The sequence below is a fragment of the Salmo trutta genome, chromosome 7 (assembly GCF_901001165.1).
Source record: "Salmo trutta chromosome 7, fSalTru1.1, whole genome shotgun sequence".
Classification (NCBI taxonomy): Eukaryota; Metazoa; Chordata; class Actinopteri; order Salmoniformes; family Salmonidae; genus Salmo; species Salmo trutta.
In genome coordinates this window covers 10,540,857-10,561,531 of record NC_042963.1, presented here as the reverse complement: position 1 = coordinate 10,561,531, position 20,675 = coordinate 10,540,857, and the positions used below count along the sequence as shown (strand labels likewise).

The 20,675-nt window shown below is 40.9% G+C and overlaps 1 protein-coding gene across 2 annotated transcripts; it reads right to left on the bottom strand.

Moving 5' to 3' along the window:
* Nucleotides 1-7,036: 7,036 nt before the first annotated feature.
* On the bottom strand, nt 7,037-19,372 carry LOC115196919 (SUMO-activating enzyme subunit 2). 2 transcript variants are annotated; one of them, XR_003878932.1, is made up of 17 exons: nt 19,168-19,372; nt 16,698-16,781; nt 16,145-16,215; nt 15,949-16,013; nt 15,098-15,198; nt 14,786-14,907; nt 14,536-14,603; nt 14,269-14,390; nt 14,014-14,113; nt 13,668-13,816; nt 13,402-13,495; nt 13,117-13,229; nt 10,860-11,015; nt 10,303-10,399; nt 7,850-7,955; nt 7,631-7,765; nt 7,037-7,424 (listed from the first exon to the last, which is right to left on the bottom strand). XR_003878932.1 is itself a non-coding variant. In XM_029757944.1 (17 exons), the coding sequence occupies exons 1-17, from the start codon at nt 19,312-19,314 to the stop codon at nt 7,225-7,227; spliced, it is 1,935 nt and encodes a 644-aa protein (XP_029613804.1). In that variant the 5' UTR covers nt 19,315-19,372; the 3' UTR covers nt 7,037-7,224. The 2 variants fall into 2 exon arrangements, 1 of the variants encoding a protein (XP_029613804.1); XM_029757944.1 differs by having other exon boundaries at nt 7,631-7,770.
* Nucleotides 19,373-20,675: the final 1,303 nt, after the last annotated feature.

The following is a 20,675-nucleotide window of genomic DNA, read 5'->3' as shown; positions in this document are numbered from 1 at the left end:
CGGACTTCAACCCGATCGAAACATCTCTGGAGATCTGAAAATAGCTGTGCAGCAACGTTAACTTCCAACCTGACAGAGCTTGAGTGAATCTGCAGAGAAGAATGGGAGAAACTCTCCAAATAAAATACAGGTGTGCCCAGCTTGTAGCGTCATACCCAAGAAGACTCGATGCCAAAGGTGCTGCAGCAAATTACTGAGTAAAGGGTCTGAATAATTACGTAAATTAGATTTTTATTTTTAAATTAGCAAACATTTCTAAAAACCCGTTTTTGCTTTGTCATTATGGGGTATTGTATGTAGATTGATGAGGGGATTTTTTTTAGAATAAGGCTGTAACATAACAAATGTGGAAAAGGTCAAGGGGTCTGAATACCTTCTGAAAGCACTGTATATCTTAAATTGGCCATCTTCAGTTGCCATATATATTTTTTGGACTTATAAATATGTACCCGTTGATTATTGAAGAATATAACTTATAAATGCCTCATGGTGAAATTAGTTCAACTGTCATACCTCATCAGAGCCCAAAACATAGCTAATGTTTGTAAACAAAGTAAATGTAAACAAATACTATATAGCCTCAAAACGTACATTTTAATATCATGGATGATCAGTCTTTGCATCCATAGCGCTCTCTATGAATTTGAGTGGTTACATTTCTCCACCAAAACAAGCGCAGGGGGGCCACTTTGTTATGGTTTTAACTGCTGATTTCGCTTTTTCATGAATTTGGTTATATAATCTTGAATCCCAAATAAAACAGTATTGGACATGATCCAGAAATTAGGTTGGGACTTGCAAAGCTTATAACAGCACAATACATCTGGCAGATTCATGCGCTACAATACATGCAGCACATACAGTTGAAGTCGGAGGTTTACATACTTAGGTTGAAGTCATTAAAACTCGTTTTTCAACCACTCCACAAATATCTTGTTAACAAACTATAGTTTTGGCAAGTCGGTTAGGACACCTACTTTGTGCATGACACAAGTAATTTTTCCAAAAATTGTTTATAGACAGATTTCACTTATAATTCGCTGTATCACAATTCCAGTGGGTCAGAAGTTTACATACACTAAGTTGACTGTGCCTTTAAACAGCTTGGAAAATTCCAGAGAATGATGTCATGGCTTTAGAAGCTTCTGATAGGCTAATTTACATAATTTGCGTCAATTGGAGGTGTACCTGTGGATGTATTTCAAGGCCTACCTTCAAACTCAGTGCCTCTTTGCTTGACATCATGGGAAAATCAACAGAAATCAGCCAAGACCTCAGAAAAACAATTGTAGACCTCCACAAGTCTGGTTCATCCTTGGGAGCAATTTCCAAACGCCTGAAGGTACCACGTTCATCTGTACAAACAATAGTATGCAAGTATAAACACCATGGGACCACGCAGCCGTCATACCGATCAAGGAGACGCATTCTGTCTCCTAGAGATGAACATACTTTGGTGCGAAAAGTGCAAATCAATCCCAGAACAACAGCAAAGGACCTTGTGAAGATGCTGGAGGAAACAGGTACAAAAGTATCTATATCCACAGTAAAACGAGTCCTATATTGACATAACCTATAGATAATTTGTGGGCAGAACTGAAAAATCATGTGGGGGCAAGGAGGCCTACAAACCTGACTCAGTTACACCAGCTCTGTCAGGAGGAATGGGTCAAAATTCACCCAACTTATTGTGGGAAGCTTGTGCCCGAAACATTTGACCCAAGTTAAACAATTTAAAGTCAATGCTACCAAATACTAATTGAGTGTATGTAAACTTCTGACCCACTGGGAATGTGATGAAAGAAATAAAAGCTGAAATAAATCAATCTCTCTTCTATTATTCTGACATTTCACATTCTTAAAATAAATTGGTGATCCTAACTGACTTAAGACAGGGCATTTTTACTAGGATTAAATGTCAAGAATTGTGAACCTGAGTTTAAATGTATTTGGCTATGGTGTATGTAAACTTCCGACTTCAACTATATGGTAAAATGTACAGTGCTTTGTGTCTATAATAAAAATAGTAGTTTCCAATTGTGGTTGAGCAGACAAATGCATCTTTACAAACAGCCCAAGTGTTATTTTCTGATTTATTGTAAATAATTGGATGAGGTAATTTTGCCTAACAGAGGTCTTGCAAATGTTATGCTAACGTTGTATTAGTACTTGACTGAGAATATGTTTAGCTAAAGCTCCTTAGGAATGGCATTATTGTAAACTTGCTTATGGCTTTGCAATTTTGTACTCCATTTAGGAGTGTCACTGACAGGGCTGAGATTACTCTTTTGGACTTTAATCCCTACACAAACACACTCACCCACACACCTTGAATTATAAAATATTCGCTCAGAAAAAAAAAGTTTTTTCCTTGAGTCCTGGGACACCACGTTGGAAGTGGAACACACAAAATACAATCTCAAGGTGAGAAGGACATTATGAAACATACTTGCTGTTCTGGAAAACATGGCTGTAAAAGTATCCAGTTGTAAATGCTATATAATGAGATATTTTCTCCATTTGAACCCTTTATAAAGAACTGTGGCAAAAACAAGACATCCCTTATTGTCAAACCAAAAGCAAGCAATGAAAGGGCTTCACAGTAAAAAATGTGGTGTATCCAGTACAAAAACTGCAAAGTACTGAAGTTCTAAACACATTCAGTGCCTTCTGAAAGTATTCACACCCCTTGACTTTTTCCACATTCTGTCCCACTGAATTTAAAATGGATTAAACTGAGATTTGTTTGTCACTGGCCTGCACAAAGTGGAATTATGTATTTTCATTGTAAAAAAATAAATATATATATATATATAAAAATGAAAAGTTGAAATATTTTGAGTCAATAAGTATTCAACACCTTTGTTATGGCAAGCCTAAATAAGTTCAGGAATAAAATGTTGCTTAGTCACAGAATAAGTTGTATGGACATTGTGTGCAATAATAGTGTTTAACATATACAACTACCTCATCAACTACCTTTAACATATACAACTACCTCAGTGTTTAACATGAACAACTACCTCATCTCTGTACCCCACACATACAATTATCTGTATGGTCCCTCAGTCGAGCAGTGAATTTAAAACACTGATTCAACCACAAAGACCAGGGAGGTTTTCCAATGCACAACAATTTTTTTTTTTAAATAAATAAAAGCAGACGAGAAAATATCCCTTTGATCATGGTGAACTTATTATTTACTCTTTGGATGGTGTATCAATACACCCAGTCACTACAAAGATACAGGTGTCGTTCCTAACTCAGTTGCCAGAGAGGAAGGAAACCGCTCAGGGATTTCACCAAGAGGCCAATGGTGACTTTAAAACAGCTGTAATAGTGGAAAATTGACGATGGATCAACATTGTAGTTACTCCACAAGTTGAGCTAAACACAGGCAAAATCCTGGAGGAAAACCTGGATCAGTCTGCTTTCCACCAGACACTGGGAGATAACGTCACCTTTCAGCAGGACAATAATATAAAACACAAAGCCAAATCTACACTGGATTTGTTTACCATTTTAGTTAGGCAGGACACCCATATCTTTGTGGTGACCGCAGCATACCACTGCTGGCTTCCTCTGAAGCCAAGCAGGGTTGGTTGTGGTTGATCCCTGGATGGGAGACCAGATGAGGCTGGAAGTGGTGTTGGAGGGCCAGTAAGAGGCACTTTTCCTCTGGTCTAAAAAAAAAGAATATATCCCAATGCGGCAGTGATTGGGCACTTTTTCCTAGGTAGGGTACGGTCTTTCGAATGGTTAAATAGGTGTCTTGACTCTGTTGTCACTAAAGATCCCATGGTGTCCTAACTAAATTCCCAATCTGGCCCTCAAACCATCATGGCCACCTAATCATCCCCAGCTTCCAATTGGCTCATTCACCCCCAGCTTCCAATTGGCTCATTCAATTCCCCGGGTCGTTACTGTAAATGTGTTCTCAGTCAACTTACCTTGTAAAACATGGGATCAAATAAACCAAGACAGTGAATGTGGACAAGTTACAGTTTTGATATAAACCTATTTCATTTTCAATAAATCTGCACACATTTCTAAAAACCTGTTTTCACTTTGTCATTATTGGGCATTGTGTGTAAATGGGTGAGAAAAAAAGTATATTTAATCCATTTTGAATTCAGGCTGTAATACAACAAAATGTGGAAGAAGTCAAGGGTATGAATACTTTAAGGCACTGTATGTACAGTACACTGTACTGGCCATCAGTGGTTGCGTTGACACAGGCAGCGCAATTTTGATATTTTTTGTATACCAGTAATACTGTGTATGCTAAAGCTTAAGAAAATAAGTTTTGGGTCATTAGATCTGTTCGCGTTTATTCTGTCGTTGCCTACTTGGTCCAAAGGGAGGTGTAAGCCTAGCTATGATGGATCAAACTATAAACCACATGAAAGACAAATGTATAAATAAAGTAACAAACACCAGTACAATACATTTTTGCAAGTGGTCAATGGTCAACAATTACAAAGAAAATGCAGTCAATGCTAGACCCAAAGAAATAATTGGGTTTGATTATATATATTTTTTTACAATGATCTGGAGGAAATACCATGAAAACATTTGGTATTAAAAGGTGCTACACAGGATTTAGGGGGGGAAATGTTAGCATTGTAATTTCAGAAAATGTCCATAATATACAGTTGAAGTGGGAAGTTTACATACACCATAGCCAAATACATTTAAACTCAGTTTTTCACAATTCCTGACATTTAATCATAGTAAAAATCCCCTGTCTTAGGTCAGTTAGGATCAACACTTTAAGAATGTGAAATGTCAGAATAATAGAAGAGAATGATTTATTTCAGTTTATATTTCTTTCATCACATTCCCAGTGGGTCAGAAGTTTACACACTCAATTAGTATTTGGTAGCATTGCCTTTAAATTGTTTAACTTGGGTCAAACGTTTCAGGTAGCCTTCCACAAGCTTCCCCACAATAAGTTGGGTGAATTTTGGCCCATTCCTCCTGACAGAGCTGGTGTAACTGAGTCAGGTTTGTAGGCCTCCTTGCTCGCACACAATTTTTCAGTTCTGCCTACAAATTCTCTGTGGGATTGAGGTCAGAGCTTTGTGATGGCAATTCCAATACCTTGACTTTGTTGTCCTTAAGCCATTTTGCCACAACTTTGGAAGTATGCTTGGGGTCATTGTCCATTTGGAAGACCCATTTGCGACCAAGCTTAAACTTCCTGACTGATGTCTTGAGATGTTGCTTCAATATATCAACATTATTTTCCTACTTCATGATGCTATCTATTTTGTGAAGTGCACCTTGTCAATATAGGACTCGTTTTACTGTGGATATAGATACTTTTGTACCTGTTTCCTCCAGCATCTTCACAAGGTCCTTTGCTGTCGTTCGGGGATTGATTTGCACTTTTCGCACCAAAGTACATTCATCTCTAGGAGACAGAACGCGTCTCCTTCCTGATCGGTATGACGGCTATGTGGTCCCATGGTGTTTATACTTGCGTACTATTATTTGTACAGATGAACGTGGTACCTTCAACCATTTTGGAAATTGCTCCCAAGGATGAACCAGACTTGTGGTCTACAACTTTTTTTCTGAGATATTGGCTGATTTCCCCATGATGTCAAGCAAAAAGGCACTGAGTTTGAAGGTAGGCCTTGAAATACATCCACTGGTACACCTCCAATTGACTCAAATTATGTCAATTAGCCTATCAGAAGCTTCTAAAGCCATGACACCATTTTCTGGAATTTTCCAAGCGGTTTAAAGGCACAGTCAACTTAGTGTATGTAAACTTCTGACCCACTAGAATTGTGATACAGTGAATTATAAGTGAAATAATCTGTCTGTTAACAATTGTTGGAAAATTACTTGTGTCACGCACAAAGTAGAGGTCCTAACCGACATGCCAAAACTATAGTTTAAGAAATTTGTGGAGTGGTTGAAAAACTAGTTTTAATGACGCCAACCTAAGTGCATGTAAACTTCCGACTAACTGTAACGGCAGTAATAGTGGAATGATAGTGTTTCACAGTATTACTTACTTGCCAGTGTTGTCATTGGCAGTGATATTCACCTATTGATTACTCCCACCATCTGTTGTCAGAATAGGAAAGCTAATTTGACTGTGGCTGTGTTATCTAGGATGGGTCAATTGGATAATGTAGAAATCGCTTTTCCAAGTTGCAAGAATTCTACACGGTTCGCTCAATTTCAGTTTATGTGAAAAAACAAGCACGGAATAGTGTAGGGAAGCATTGTACCAACAAAAAAATAAACTTTTTTTATAGCTACTTGAAGCTGGTGTACTAAAACCAAAAGTAAAAGCCTCTCAGCTCACAGGTCACCATAGTACGTGTTCCAGTAGGTATATCTCACTGGTCACCCCCAAAGCCAATTCTTCCGTTGGCTGCCTTTCCTTCCAGTTCTCTGCTGCCAACGACTGGAACGAACTGCAAAAATCATTAAAGCTGGAGACTCATATCTCCCTCACCAGCTGTCAGAGCAGCTCACAGATCACTGCACATGGGCCATCTTTAAATAGCCCATCCAACTACCTCATCCCCATACTGTATTTATCTTGCTCCATTGCACCCCAGTATCTCTACTTGCACATTAATCTTCTGCACATCTATCACTCCAGTGTTTAATTGCTATATTGTAATTACTTCGTCACCATGGCCTATGTATTGCTTTACCTCCCTTACCCTACCTCATTTACACACACTGTATATATACTTTTTATACTGTTTGTTTATTCCATGTGTACCTCTTGTTTTTGTATGTGTCGAACTGCTTTGCTTTATCTTGGCCAGGTCGCAGTTGTAAATGAGAACTTGTTCTCAACTAGCCTACCTGGTTAAATAAAAGGTGAAATAAAAAGCACGTTACTAATGCTATGGGGAAATGGGATGCATGGGAGGGGAGATTTGTTTTGAATGCCTATTGCAGTTGCAATTCACCTGCTTCCACATAGGGGAGAAATTCTAGCTGTAGCACCTTTAAAATGTTTCTCTCAGTCCCCCCCCCCCCCAAAAAAACACACCCGACATGTGACAAAACAAATACATTATATATTTTTTTTTAAATCTAAAATATTTTATCAAACTTTCTACTGTAAACAGTACTCTGACCCCAAATAATAACCAGAAAACTTACGTTTTGTACATTATTATTTACAAATGTTTGGTAAGAGGAACAGCGTGAAAACAGTTCCCTTCTAATGGGGGGGGAGACATGCTAGTCCAGCGCAATGATGTCAATATCATCATCAGCTGAGGGTTGGCTCAGGTGTTGGCGCTTAGCTGAGGCCTCGCCTGTCTCAGCATCATGGAGCTTCCTCTTGTGGCCTCGTGACTCCATTCTGACAGCCATAGTGCTGGAGGACGGCTCCTCCTCGTCTGAATCAACTAGCAGAACCTCATTCTGTTCAGCAGGGGCTAAGAGGTGAAAGCAAGAGCAAAACAAAGTCAGATTTACCTGTACCCCTTTAGAGTTTACATCAGCTACAGAAGAAACGTTGCCTCATTCTCAGCACTATAAACAAATGGTTTAAGGACCGGACTGATTACTTACGACCAGGATTTGAATGATCAGATGTAGTCTAAAACTGTCCATTTCTGTAGACAATGTCAGTTTTGCTCACCTTTGGAAGAGGTGGACGGTTCTGCAGATTCTTTGTTGCCATTGGCAACGTTCTTTCCCTCTTGTGACCTGGTTGGGGTTGGGGCTTTGTCAGGGGCGTCACCCACCACCTCAAATTCCACATCCTTCTCCAAGTCTTCACTTTTTCAGCAGAAATATATTTACATTAGGGAAATACAAAGGCCTATACAGCACAGAGAGAAATACATCCTTCTCTTACCTGTGAATCACATTAACCAGGAGTGTGTAATCCTGCAGAAAGTCATCCACTTGCAGACGGCTGCCATTTCGAATCCCAAAGTCAGACAGGAACTTGCAGTTGTTTGCTATGAGAAGAGAATGGTGCATGAAAAGATTTGTATACTGATGATAAGAGAGTATACCGTTTAGGGATGGGCACAGTTAATCGAATATCCCAACAGACGTTAGTATTGGATTATTTGCAAGAGTATTCATGTTGGTGATCGTGTGCCCACTGGAGCCGCTTGTTTTTAGCTGATAGAAGAAGTGCAACCCGGTGTGGTCTGCTGCAATAGCCCTCTACAAGGTGTGGAAAAATTTCCACAGGGATGCTGGCCCATGTTGACTCCCAATACTTCCCACAGTTGTGTCAAGTTGGCTGGATGTCCTTTGGGTGGTTGACCATTCTTGATACACACGGGAAACTATTGAGCGTGAAAATCCCAGCAGCGTTGCAGTTCTTGACACAAACCAGTGCGCCTAGGCTGGCACCTGCTACCATACCCCTTTCAAAAGGCACTTAAATATTTTGTCTTGCCCATTCACCCTCTGAATGGCATACATACACAAGCCATGTCTCAATTGTTTCAAGGCTTAAAAAACATTATTTTACCTGTCTTCTTGTTGTTCAGTCTGTTTAGGCTCTAAAGATCATATCACTCACCTATTTTAAGACACATAGGCTGTGAAAACTGGTAAGAACCAGTTTATGTTAATGCTTTAAAGGAGTAGAGCTAAGAATCTCATCTCTCATGTAAGCCTCCCTCTTGGAGGGGTAAGCAGTTCGGGGAGTGCCTCAATTAGCCTTGCTAGCTAGCTAACTACTTTGTCGATTTGACGTACAGTGGCAAGAAAAAGTATGTGAACGCTTTGGAATTATCTGGATTTCTGCATAAATTGGTAACAAAATTAGATATGATCATCATCGAAGTCACAGACAAACCGTCTGCTTAAAATAATAAAACACAAATTGTATTCCTCTTGTCTATACTGAATACATAATTTAAACATTCACAGTGTAGGTTGGAAAAAGTATGTGAACCCCTAGGCTAATGACTTCTCCAAAAGCTAATTGGAGTCAGAGTCAGCTAACCTGGAGTCCAATCAATGAGACCAGATTGGAGATATTAGTTAGAGATGCCCTGATAATATATATATTATCAAAATGTGAGTTTGCTATTCACAAGAAGCATTGCCTGATGTGAACCATGCCTCGAACAAAAGATATCTCAGAAGACCCAAGATTAAGAAATCGCTGACTTGCATAAAGCTGGAAAGGGTTACAAAAGTATCTCTAAAAGCCTTGATGTTCATCAGTCCACAGTAACACAAATTGTCTAAAGTTGAGTTGTTTGGAAGGAACACACAACACTATGTGTGGAGAAAAAAAGGCACTGCACACCAACATCAAAACCTCATCCCAACTGTAAAGTATGGTAGAGGGAGCATCATGGTTTGGGTCTGCTTTGCTGCCTCAGGGCCTGGACACCTTGCTATCGTTGACGGAAAAATGAATACCCAAGTTTATCAAGACATTTCGCAGGAGAATGGAAGGCTCTGTCCACCAATTGAAGCTAAACAGAAGTTGGGTGATGTAACAGGACAACCACCCAAATCACAGAAGTAAATCAACAACAGAATGGCTTCAACAGAAGAAAATACGCCTTCTGGAGTGGACCAGTCAGAGTCCTGACCTCAACCCAATTGAGATGCTGTGGCATGACCTCAAGAGAGCAGTTCACACCAGACATCCCAAGAATATTGCCGAACTGAAATCGTTTTGTAAAGAGGAATGGTCCAAAAATCCTCCTGACCGTTGTGCAGGTCTGATCCGCAACTACAGAAAACATTTGCTTGAGGTTATTGCTGCCAAAGTAGGGTCAACCAGTTATTAAATCCAAGGGTTTACATACTTTTCCCACCCTGATCTGTGAATGTTTACACGGTGTGTTCAATAAAGACATGAAAACAGTGTGTTATTAGTTTAAGCAGACTGTTTATCTATTGTTGTGACTTAGAGGAAATCAGATCAAATTTTATGACCAATTTATGCAGAAGTCCAAGTAATTCCAAAGGGTTCACATACCTTGTCTTGCCACTGTAGTTAAAACAGGCACTACCAGATGGTATGATAGATAACCTATAGCAGCAAGTTTGTCAAACTGGCATGACTATGGCTACTTTCGCTCCCATCTCACATATACCGGCCCCTGCCGCAGCTCTCCCGAGTCGCGCAGAAAACAAGAGCTGTTTTACAAAAAACAAGAGCTGTTTTACAAAAAACATGCATTTCGACTATCCGAAAGAATGTCATGATATTATTCGAACAGTACAAATATTTTAAATGCAAACCCATAACTGTTGAGTGCAATATGCAGTCCTCTACTGATCTCCTTTGGGACAGTCTGATAATATTCTGTGATTGTCTCATACCTTCTGTTTCACCCTCCTCAGAGGAGATAAGGATTGTCCCTTTCCCATCCTCGATCTGCACATCTGGCGCCACCATCCCAAACTTCTCCTTTAATATCTAACACAAAGAAACAAGAATCTTTAGCTGAACACATGGTTATGGAGCGGCAGGTAGCCTAGTGGTTAGAGCGTTGGACTAGTAATCGAAAGGTTGCAAGATCGAATCCCCGAGTCGACAATGTAAAACTCTGTTGTTCCGCCCCTGAACAAGGCAGTTAACCCACTGTTCCTAGGCCCTCATTGAAAATAAGAATTTGTTCTTAACTGACTTGCCTAGTAAAATAACGGTATTTAAAAAATATATATATGCTGCTGATCACATTTCACTCTGTCATGTTTGCAACAACGAAACAAGATTGGTTTTGTTTAGATTTTACATGCAACCCTCTAGTCAATATCTACATTGCTTTATCTCTGCCTCCCTGGTCAAAAATGTCTCAGACTGTGCACTTGTCTGGCTTTATCAGTCTGATTGGAAACATGGTTACATGCAAAAAGGAGACAGAGCCATGCATTACCTTGTCTTGAAGGGCCAGCACAAGAGTTTTGTGCACATTCAGTTTGACTGTGACTTCTGGCTTGCTGGCGCACACATAACAGTTGGCACTGGGTGGGTCCAAAGCACATGGAACCAGCAGCTTTTTCCTGGGGTTGGGCTGCTTGTTCAGGAAGATCTAGAAGACAATACGGGAATGGACAATAGGTTTCAGATCACATTAGATACACTAAACAGCCACAAGTTGCCATTAAAATTATTCACAACCACAGGGTATCTGCAGGTTCAATGACGTAACATTTTTAAATGGCACTTGGAATGCAATTTAATACCAACTTGGTGTCTGCACGCACCACACACACCAATATTCCTCTCCAGAAATGAGCACATATTAGCAAAAAGTAGTATTTTTGGGGGCTGACTCTTTCACCAAAAGGCTATAGCCTACATGGCTTATATTATCAGGCAGCTGTGCCATTTTAGGCTTACTGATGTAGCATAGTGGCTAGGCTATAGATGGGTAAAGCATGGGGTTGCCCATCTGCATTTGTTTAGGTTACCCCGATGGGCTAATCATTTTTATAACCTTTATTTAACTAAGTCAGTTAAGAACAAATTCTTATTTACAATGACGGCCTACCCCGTACGACGCTGGGCCAATTGTGCGCCGCCCTATGGAACTCCCAATCACAGCCGATTGCGATACAGCCTGAAATCAAACCAGGGTCTGTAGTGACGCCTCACGCTGAGATGCAGTGTCTTAGACCGCTGTGCCACTCAGGAGCCCTTTCATTAGCTAGATCACAAACTAAGTGTTCAGAATTTTGGGTTCGATACCAAAACCAGCCTAGTATAATGATACTCAATATCATATAGATACCACTGTGACAAAATGCCTTAAAGTCAAATATCCTGCACTATTACTTTCCATCTGGAGAGCTAGGCCACACAGGAGTCAGATTAACAAGGTCCTGTTGAGCAGTGTGTTAGAGTAGAGCTGGAACAAAAGTCTACACTCAATAGCTCTCTCTGAGGTATTACGCTATAACAGCCTACAACCAAAAAGTTGAATAAATAACTCCTTCATTCCGTGAATCAGGTATAAATTGGCTATACTTCAAAGCAAGTTAGCTAAGCGAGAGAGCTCGAGACTGACTTTTTCCAGTGCCAAGTAAGACCTGACAGAAGTTAGATATTTCAACTAACATGTTCAGGGAACGCATGACGGATATTTTTATGTGCAGCATGTCAAAACAGGATCCAGAATAATCACATTTATTTAGAGATTAATTTGCCTGCATTGTTTGTGCATATTGGCCTAGGCCATGCCTATATGCTACATAATTCAAATCAAATGTTATGGTCACATGTGCCAAATACAACAGGTGCAGAATTTACAGTGAAATGCTTGCTTATAATCCCTTTTCAACAATGCAGAGTTAAATTATTAAAAAAAGTAACAAGAGGAATGATCAATGCCAAGCATCGGCTGGATTGGTGTAAAGTTCACCGCCATTGGACTCTGGAAACGCATTCTCTGGGAGTGATGAATCACGCTCCACCATCCGGCAGTCTGACAGACGAATCTGTGATTGGTGGATGTCAGGAGAAAACTACCTGCCGAATGCATTGTGCCAACTGTAAAGTTTGGTGGAGGAGGAATAATGGTCTGGGGCCATTTTCCATGGTTTCAGTGAATAGACATCTTAACTGTACTGCATTCAATTACATTCTAGACGATTCTGTGCTTCCAACTTTGTGGCAACAGTTTGGGGAAGGCCCTTTCCTGTTTCATGAAATTGCCCGTGTACAAAGCGAGGTTCACACAGAAATGGTTTGGCGAGATCGGTGTGGAAGAAGTTGACTGGCCTGCCGCGCCCTTGACTTTTTAAGGACCCACAGTTACACTGCAACCATCACGGCTACTATTACAGGGAATGATACAAAATGACAGGCAGGTAAGAGGGCTACAACAAAACCATTCCTCCCCAAATGCATTTTGAAATAAATGCTGTGCTGTGTACTTAAAATGATGAGTTTTGAAAATAGTTCCCCGAACCTACTGTCAAACTTCCCCTGGGGTGTATTCATTAGTCGCACACCATAGCAAAACGTTTAGCAACGGAAGCGGTTAGATCCAAACGGAAAGCGGTTTGCAACAAACAAGAGTTTCTATTGGACAAGTTCAGGTTTGTCCTGTTTGGTTCCTAGTTAATATGACAAAATATTTGAAGGCTTAGAACCACCCTTAGCAGAAAGGATCACTCCTGATTTCTCACCGTGCGACAGTGCTCCACATCTCCTGAAAGAATCTTCAGTGCCTCCAGCACTATGAGGCCAGCAATGACTGCATTGGTCGTGGCAATCGCTGGGATGATGTTCCCTGCCATGGCTGCAAGGAACAATTTACAACACATCAAAACAGCTTACTAGGAAACAGACCTAGCAAAATAGTAATCAAAAGTACAATCACTTGTATTAATATTTATTAATAATAAATCAAAATAATACTTAACATTTTTTCTTTAACAAACGCTAGACAGCTTTCACTCAAAAATACCCACACTTGATGTCAAAACGGCTCTTCATGTTCATGCTGAAAATATACATGCGCAAGTTGGCGGCTGCTGTCACAAAGTCCATCGCTGGAGGGTCATCCTAGCAACAAGAGGAAGACAATCAAATGGACTGCCAAAAAACTTGCAATGCACCTTTAAGCTTAAACTATGAGAGCATCATCTTCGCCGGTCTGTTGTACCTTGATAATATACTGTGTTCCAGTTTAGACCCGGCAGTTACCCATCCAAATCCATTCCCTGTGTGTCCTCACCTTGTCCCACACAAGCTCTGCTCCATCCCCTTTGTCAGCCAGCATGGAGCGCAGGGTTTCCACGCTGCGAGAGAAGAGCTGGCAGTAGCCTGCCACACCCAAAACCTGCTGGTCCTTCAATCCCGTCCCAGTCACCCTCTGGGGACACGCTATCACACAACCAGAGAGAAAGAGAGAATCACAAACCTAAACATCAAAGCAACTATAACAAGACCAGAAATTGAATCAGAAAATCTTCAAATTCAATACGTAGAAGATTTTCTAATTCAATTTCTTTGAATCAGAGAGCGAAAAAAAAATTCTAATTCAAACTGGAACAATATAATATAGGATGCTTATATCTTACTAAGTTTCTGATGCTCAAGCCAATCCAGAGGCAGTGGGGCTTTCCTCTTCTTCCACAGCTTGTCCATGGTCAGGAGGTACCGGATGTCATCTTTAAAAAGCTGGAGGACCACACAAATATAGTCCTGGACTAGTAGCTATTTCTATACATTTTAATACCCATAGCTTAGGGTAATAAGCTGCTTGACAACAAGACATGGGGCCACATTCAAGCAGTCCTCTAGTAAATGCTTGTTCACCCTTAAGCCTACAGTACCTTGTTGAAGAGTTTGACTGGGTCATAGCCAGTGGAACGTGCCCAGTCCTTAGTGGACACGCGTTTGATGTCTCCATCCTGGTCAGATGCTGTGGCTCGGGCTTCAGTGTCTGCAGGGTTCCCTGGGAATAGGCAACAAATATCCAATGGCATATATTATTATCCCAAAGAAGCCCAGAGTACACACAACTCAGTCTCACTCCTCTGGTTCATGGAGGCCAGGCAGAGTGGCAGTTGGAGAACGTTCAAGTGTTTTGTTATACTCACATGAAAGCTCTGGGTCAGCTGTGTCAGGGGACACCTCTTGATCTGCATCTTCCTCTCCAAAAAGCTGGCTGAGGTGGAGATAGAACTGGATTGTCAATACCATGGACGTCAGCTCAACCAACTTGATAGCAATAACAGATCTCCGCCAGGAATCCCATCATTAACCCCCTATTGGGTAAAATGAAAAATCATGATCTACTTCTCAAATTGTTTACTACCAGAGAGATACAAGCACTTTTACTAGACTTACTTGAAGAGGTACTTGGCCCACACAATGCAATGTATGGGCTCAGATGGGGTGTTGCGAATGGTGCAGCCAGGGAATGTTTTCTGTGTGGGTTTGGGCTGGCACTCATAGCACTCAGTAAGACCCTGTAGTGTGTAAAAGCAAGAAGAGGGAGGTGGTTGTTATTATGTGTTATATTGGTGCTCAACATTAACAATCGGATGAATGGTACTCACAGGTTGTGGTTGACAACTACGCACATGTGATTCACAATCAAATTGTCACACTCATCCGAGACACTCATCCTTTGAGATGTGTTTTTAATCTGCGTCTTACCTTCTTAATAACAGTCACCTGCCCAAGGTAGCCAGCTGTGCCACTCTCAATAAGGGGAATGTCAGCTGCAAGACACATCCTGTTCACATGGTTACGAGCCGCTGCAAGGAAGATTAGATTCAGCTGGCAGCAATGTTCCATACAATCACTCCCCTATTGCTGACTACAAATTATCTATAACTGGGCTAATAACTCACTACAAAAAAAAAAAGATATGGACAAAATGTGCACACGTGGCTACATGCAGCTGTCGCTTTGATCTCAACACAAGCGCATCTACTCAGGACCGCTCATGCTGTAAACACAGTTCAGTTTAAAGTAAATGCCACAGATCCATATATGGCATTGATCTATTTGCATATAGGCCTACTGCAGCTCTGATTGGTTATGCCGCACCGGTCTGTGTAAAGTACGGTCTGAGTAGTGTGTGTCAATGCAATAGAATCCTACTCCGATTCGTTCAGCTTTCAACAAAATCTCTTGCATACTTAGTCTTGCATAGTTCGTTTTGTTTCAGTATGTTGCATTGAAAGGGGCTAATATTGCGTTGATTCAATCACAATTGCCAGAGTAATGAGAAACGCTGAGTGTTAACAGGGAAAACTCTAGAAAGTTGTGTGAAGTTCAATCTCGTGCTTCTCTCCATGGGCTTATATTTGTTCTGTGTGGCAGTCCACGGGAGCTGTACGGCATTCTCGGGCTACTGCGCGCAGCTTAGAGGGAATGTTGGCTGGCGGTAAGACAAGGACCATAATAATTGGGAAAAGATACCAAATATACTCTACAAACAGACAAATTGACGGGGATCAGTATTGAGGGTTTCATTAGGAAGGCATGAGATTCCACTATACCTCGATTGTCCAAGGCATTCATGACAAGCATGAAGTTCCTGAAGAATTCCACATTGTAATCTGGACTGGGAAGGACAAACAGACCAAGGACATCTCAGTTTTCCCATCAGCAACTCATGGTGACAAACACACACAATAAAATATCATATGCACAAAGAACAATCATGCACATAACTACAGTAGCTAGTTGACTTACTTCATGATGCTGTCATGGTAGGCTGTGATATTGGCAGTAGGACAGAATTGCAGCACACTCTCTTTGGCCACCTGCAAGACAGCCACAAGTTCATATATATAGCAGGGGTTGGCAACAGGCAGCCCCCAAGAGTTTTTAGTAACAAAATAAAAAATAAATGATAAATAAAATAAACGTAGCTTTGGGTCAAAAAGCCTAAAATCACCAGTTGTTCAGCTTAAAACAATTTTGATTTAGGAAATCTGCTCCCAGGTATTCTCACAAATAAAAAGTGACATGTGATTGTGTCTCAAAGTAATCAAGGAAGGAAATTGTTATTTTCAAATACAATCTATTTTGGGGCTTAAATTGTGGTAATTTGCAATGTGCAAATTCTTATAATTATGTTCCGGCATCGTGACTATCAGCTCTGGGGGGAAAATTTAAAAATCTAGTTGCCTTCCCCTGACAGTATTCTGGTTGTATAGCTACATAGCCTACAGCAAAAGTGAGACTGGACCAAGAGGATCAAGCGGTAATGCATGTTTGTGAAAAGAAACATTGGGTCCCCTACCTGAGCCTTGGACTTCCCCACATGTTTCTTCTGGAACAGAAACTGTCTGTTCAGGTTGCTCACATCAATAACGTCCAGATCAATCTGTAAGAAAACACAGATACAGCAAATTAAAATCCAAATCGAAGTTAACAAGACAATTACTAATAGCTACAAATAAACAACATCTTGACAGGTTCACTAAAAGTGTGATTGTATGAAAGAACTTGCTACAAGCAGCAATGTATCTAGCTACCTAACAGAAATGCACATTATAAACACCTGAGGGGTAGAGTACAAAGCAAGATCAATGACTGACCAACCCTACAGCTAAGCTTATTTACACTGAGCTACATATTTTGGAATGGCAGTGTCAGCCAATTTGTTGTTCAATGCGACAAGCCATTCCATAATGGCTGTGGTGGCCACTGCCAGCTAGGAGGACGAAAAGGGCCGTTTCCCAGGAAAAAGCAGTAGTATCACAAACGTCGACGGAGCAGTGTCGATAAAGATAACATTTGGAGTGCAGTGGTATATCCCATCCCTGCATTGAGGTACGTTTTCAGACCCATATCTCGCACCAGGTCTAAGGGTGCATTCGTAAATACTCTCTGGCGCTCTACTCAGACATCAGAGCACTCTCCTGAGTGTGCAGAATAACTGATGAATTTACAAACACAAAACAGCCGTTGAATATGACTGGTGACAATAAACGCAAAAATGTTGAATGAAATTGTTTTCAACAGCACGGTTAATCACTAACGACCTAGATAACATGAACAGCCTAACCAGCTCTGCTAGGGCAAATCAAAATGTATTTGTAACGTCCTGAATACAACAGGTGTAGACCTTACCGTGAAATGCTTACTTACAAGCACTTAACTTTCTTGAACTGCATTGTTGATTAAGAAAATATTTACTAAATAAAGTTAAAAAAAAAATTAAAAGTAAGAATAAAATGACATAACAATAACGAGGCTATATGCAGGGGGTACCGATACCAAGTCGATGTGCGGGAGTACAGGTTATTTGAGGTAATTTGCACATTTAGGTAGGTGTAAAGTTACTACGCATAGATAATAAACAGCGAGTAGCAGCAGTGTAAAAACTGCCATTTGATTAATTCTTCAGCAGTCTCATAGCTTGGGGGTAGAAGCTGTTAAGGAGCCTTTTGGACCTAGACTTGGCGCTCCGGTACAGCTGGCCGTGCAGTAGCAGAGAGAACAGTCTATGACTTGGGTGACTGGAGTCATTTTCTTCCTCTGTAAAAATGGTCAGGGTGAAGTGTTCTCTCAATTGTGCCAGGAAGCAGTTGTCTAGCTAGCCAACTCGACAGTGAGCTTGGGTGCTTGTCTACAGTTGTGAGGCCAGAACGCTCTGATCAACCCTACTCCTCGGCCAGAGTCCAGTGTGCGCTCTGAACGCTGAGAGAGCGAAACGCCCGGAGGGAACTCTGCCACTCCAGATTGAATTTAGGAACGCATCCTTTACTTACGACCCAGAGCGCACTGACACACTGGAGATCATTTACGTAACCATGATTGTATTCTGACCCCTGCTGCCAGGTGTAAACAGGCAGCTAACGTTACCTTGCCGAAATATTCGGTAATAACTTGATTTTCTAGAAAGAAGAGCATGGTATAAAAAACAACAACTAGCCTTCAAGCAAACAGGTGTCGTGCCGAAAATCTCCCCCTGCACCCCCTTCTAATTTCCTTATTTTTGTGGCTAATGTCAAATACTTTGTGGCACACATAAGTCAAATACTTTCTATAGAACAAACTTCACGTCAGGATAGGCAACAGAAATTAATAATTCATTGTGTGTTATATTAAACAGAGGGAGTAAAATGTTGGCAAGCAATAAACATTTCAGAACAACTACGGTTGAATTATTATCCTTACACTTTCAAAAATACTTGTCGAATAAGACATGGGAGAGATGCCGAATTTTGGCAAATATATTTATTTATAGACTAACACAAATCAGTATCTAATTTAGGTACGGGCAACATGGGTGGCATCTTACCGGAGCGGCACCGGGGGGGGGGCATATTGAAACAAATAGCCAAACGGAAAACGGCAGACAAAAATGCTTTCTGCTACTAAGATCAGTGAAATGTAGGCTAAACTGACAACGGATTGAAGAGCAGAAATCTCAACTAGCAAGCAAATCGCAGCAATGAAGAACGCGAAGGGGGGGAATATTCGGCACAACACCGGGAAAGATTAGAGACTCCTTGGTATTGACTAACTAACGTTAGCAGACCACAAAGATGTCCGAACATGGCGCGCAATTTACAACTGTTAACTAGGTCGTTTTCTGCTCATTCATGACTATATCCAAAGAGATAACGTCACCACTTAAATATAGACAGGTCCATATGGACATGTTCGAATATAATTATTTTCAGATGAGCTAAATTTAGCTAGTTAGGCCTTTCATATCACCCTGGCTGTAGCGGCAAGTGTCCGCCCCCTGCACGACTTACCACTTCTATATTTTTGAAACCGGTGAGAACAACGTTTTTCAAGAGCTCACAGCCAATTCCTCCAGCTCCGACCACCAGCACCCGGCAAGTGGATAAGGAGTCAGCGAGCTCTTTTCGGAGAGACCCCACTAGTTGTAACGGTACCATTGTTGACCGCCTCAACACAGAAACTGTAGAGGACGAGACAGTAGCTTCTTCTTTTGTGGATTTTATATGGCGGTTGGCAACCAACTTTAGGGTGCATTACCGCCACCAACTGGACAGGAGTGTGGGCCAGAGACAGCGAAGGTCTAAATCCTACCCAATATCGGCCTGAGGACCTCCCTGCCCCTACCTTTTCCTGGATCTTATACAGGTTTCTACCCTTATTCTCCCTGTTCCAAAACTCTTGCCACTTATTTTTAACCACTGTTCTTATTCATCCATTGGCTTCTGCTTTACAATTCCATCTCAACATTAGGATGTTTAAGAGCCTGCTTAGCATTAATATCCACTTTTCTCCCACATGAGCTGGTACCCAGAGGAACATCACAAATACCCCCATCTGTTTCAAATTAAATTGTATTTGTCACATACTCCGAATACAACAGGTGTAGACCTTACCGTGAAATGCTTACTTACGTCACCCTATACAAACACTGCAAAACCTCAAACAATACATCCTGTCTGCTTTGAATTTACACTCATCAGTGTAGCACAGGAGTCAGAGCAGATGACTACCCTGTCTGGCCTCACCTCCTCCACTCACACTGCAGCCAATATTATGGCCAACAACTCCATTGTGTAAACAGATAAATTATTTGTTGCTCTTTTTGTCACTGCCACCTTAAACTCAGGAACACTAAAAGCTGCTCCTGTCCTCCCTGTTTTAGGGTCCTTAGATTCATCTGTGAATATATTCAAGAAAGTATAGTATTGTGTTCTTAAATGTTCACTTACAACTGAATCTACTCCTTCCTCAACATCTCTTACCCTCTCAAGCAACCCTATATCTATCACTGGTTGAGGGAGAAACCAAGGTGAGATAGCAGAAAGAACCAGAGGGGCTAAACTCCCTCCCAAACCACCTCTCTCACCATCCGCTATCCACCCAAAGCTTGTATTCAGATTTTGTTCATGTTCCCAGCACTCTAGGAGCACCTTTTCTGTAGGATGTGTAACCTTATGTCATTGTAGATTTACCCAATATATCATGGCCAGCTGTTGTCTTCTTAACTTTAACGGCATCTCTACAAACTCTACCCGCATCGCTGCAGGTAATACATTTCATTATTCAAATTATGTTTTGAATATTCAATAAGGGTTGTTGACATCAACCACCTGTATTCAATGGAAAGAGATACTATGCTACTAGCATCATGTCATGAATATGCATAGCCATCTCAAAATAGTGTTATTTTCTCAAAGTTACCGGGATGTCACACGTCCTACTTATATCAGTACACCCGTAACAACTTAAGCATTACGAAACTTCTATTCGATCAAATAAATCTCACGTAGCAAATAAG

What these genes read in the sequence shown, in the direction of transcription:
- LOC115196919 (XM_029757944.1), bottom strand. Translation starts at nt 19,314, where the DNA reads ATGGTACCGTTACAACTAGTGGGGTCTCTCCGAAAAGAGCTCGCTGAC. An exon ending in TGGGCCAAGTACCTCTTCAA is followed by an intron (nt 14,604 to 14,785) that starts GTAAGTCTAGTA and finishes TCTCCACCTCAG; the next exon opens with CCAGCTTTTTGGAGAGGAAG. An exon ending in GAGCCGTTTTGACATCAAGT is followed by an intron (nt 13,230 to 13,401) that starts GTGGGTATTTTT and finishes TGTTCCTTGCAG; the next exon opens with CCATGGCAGGGAACATCATC.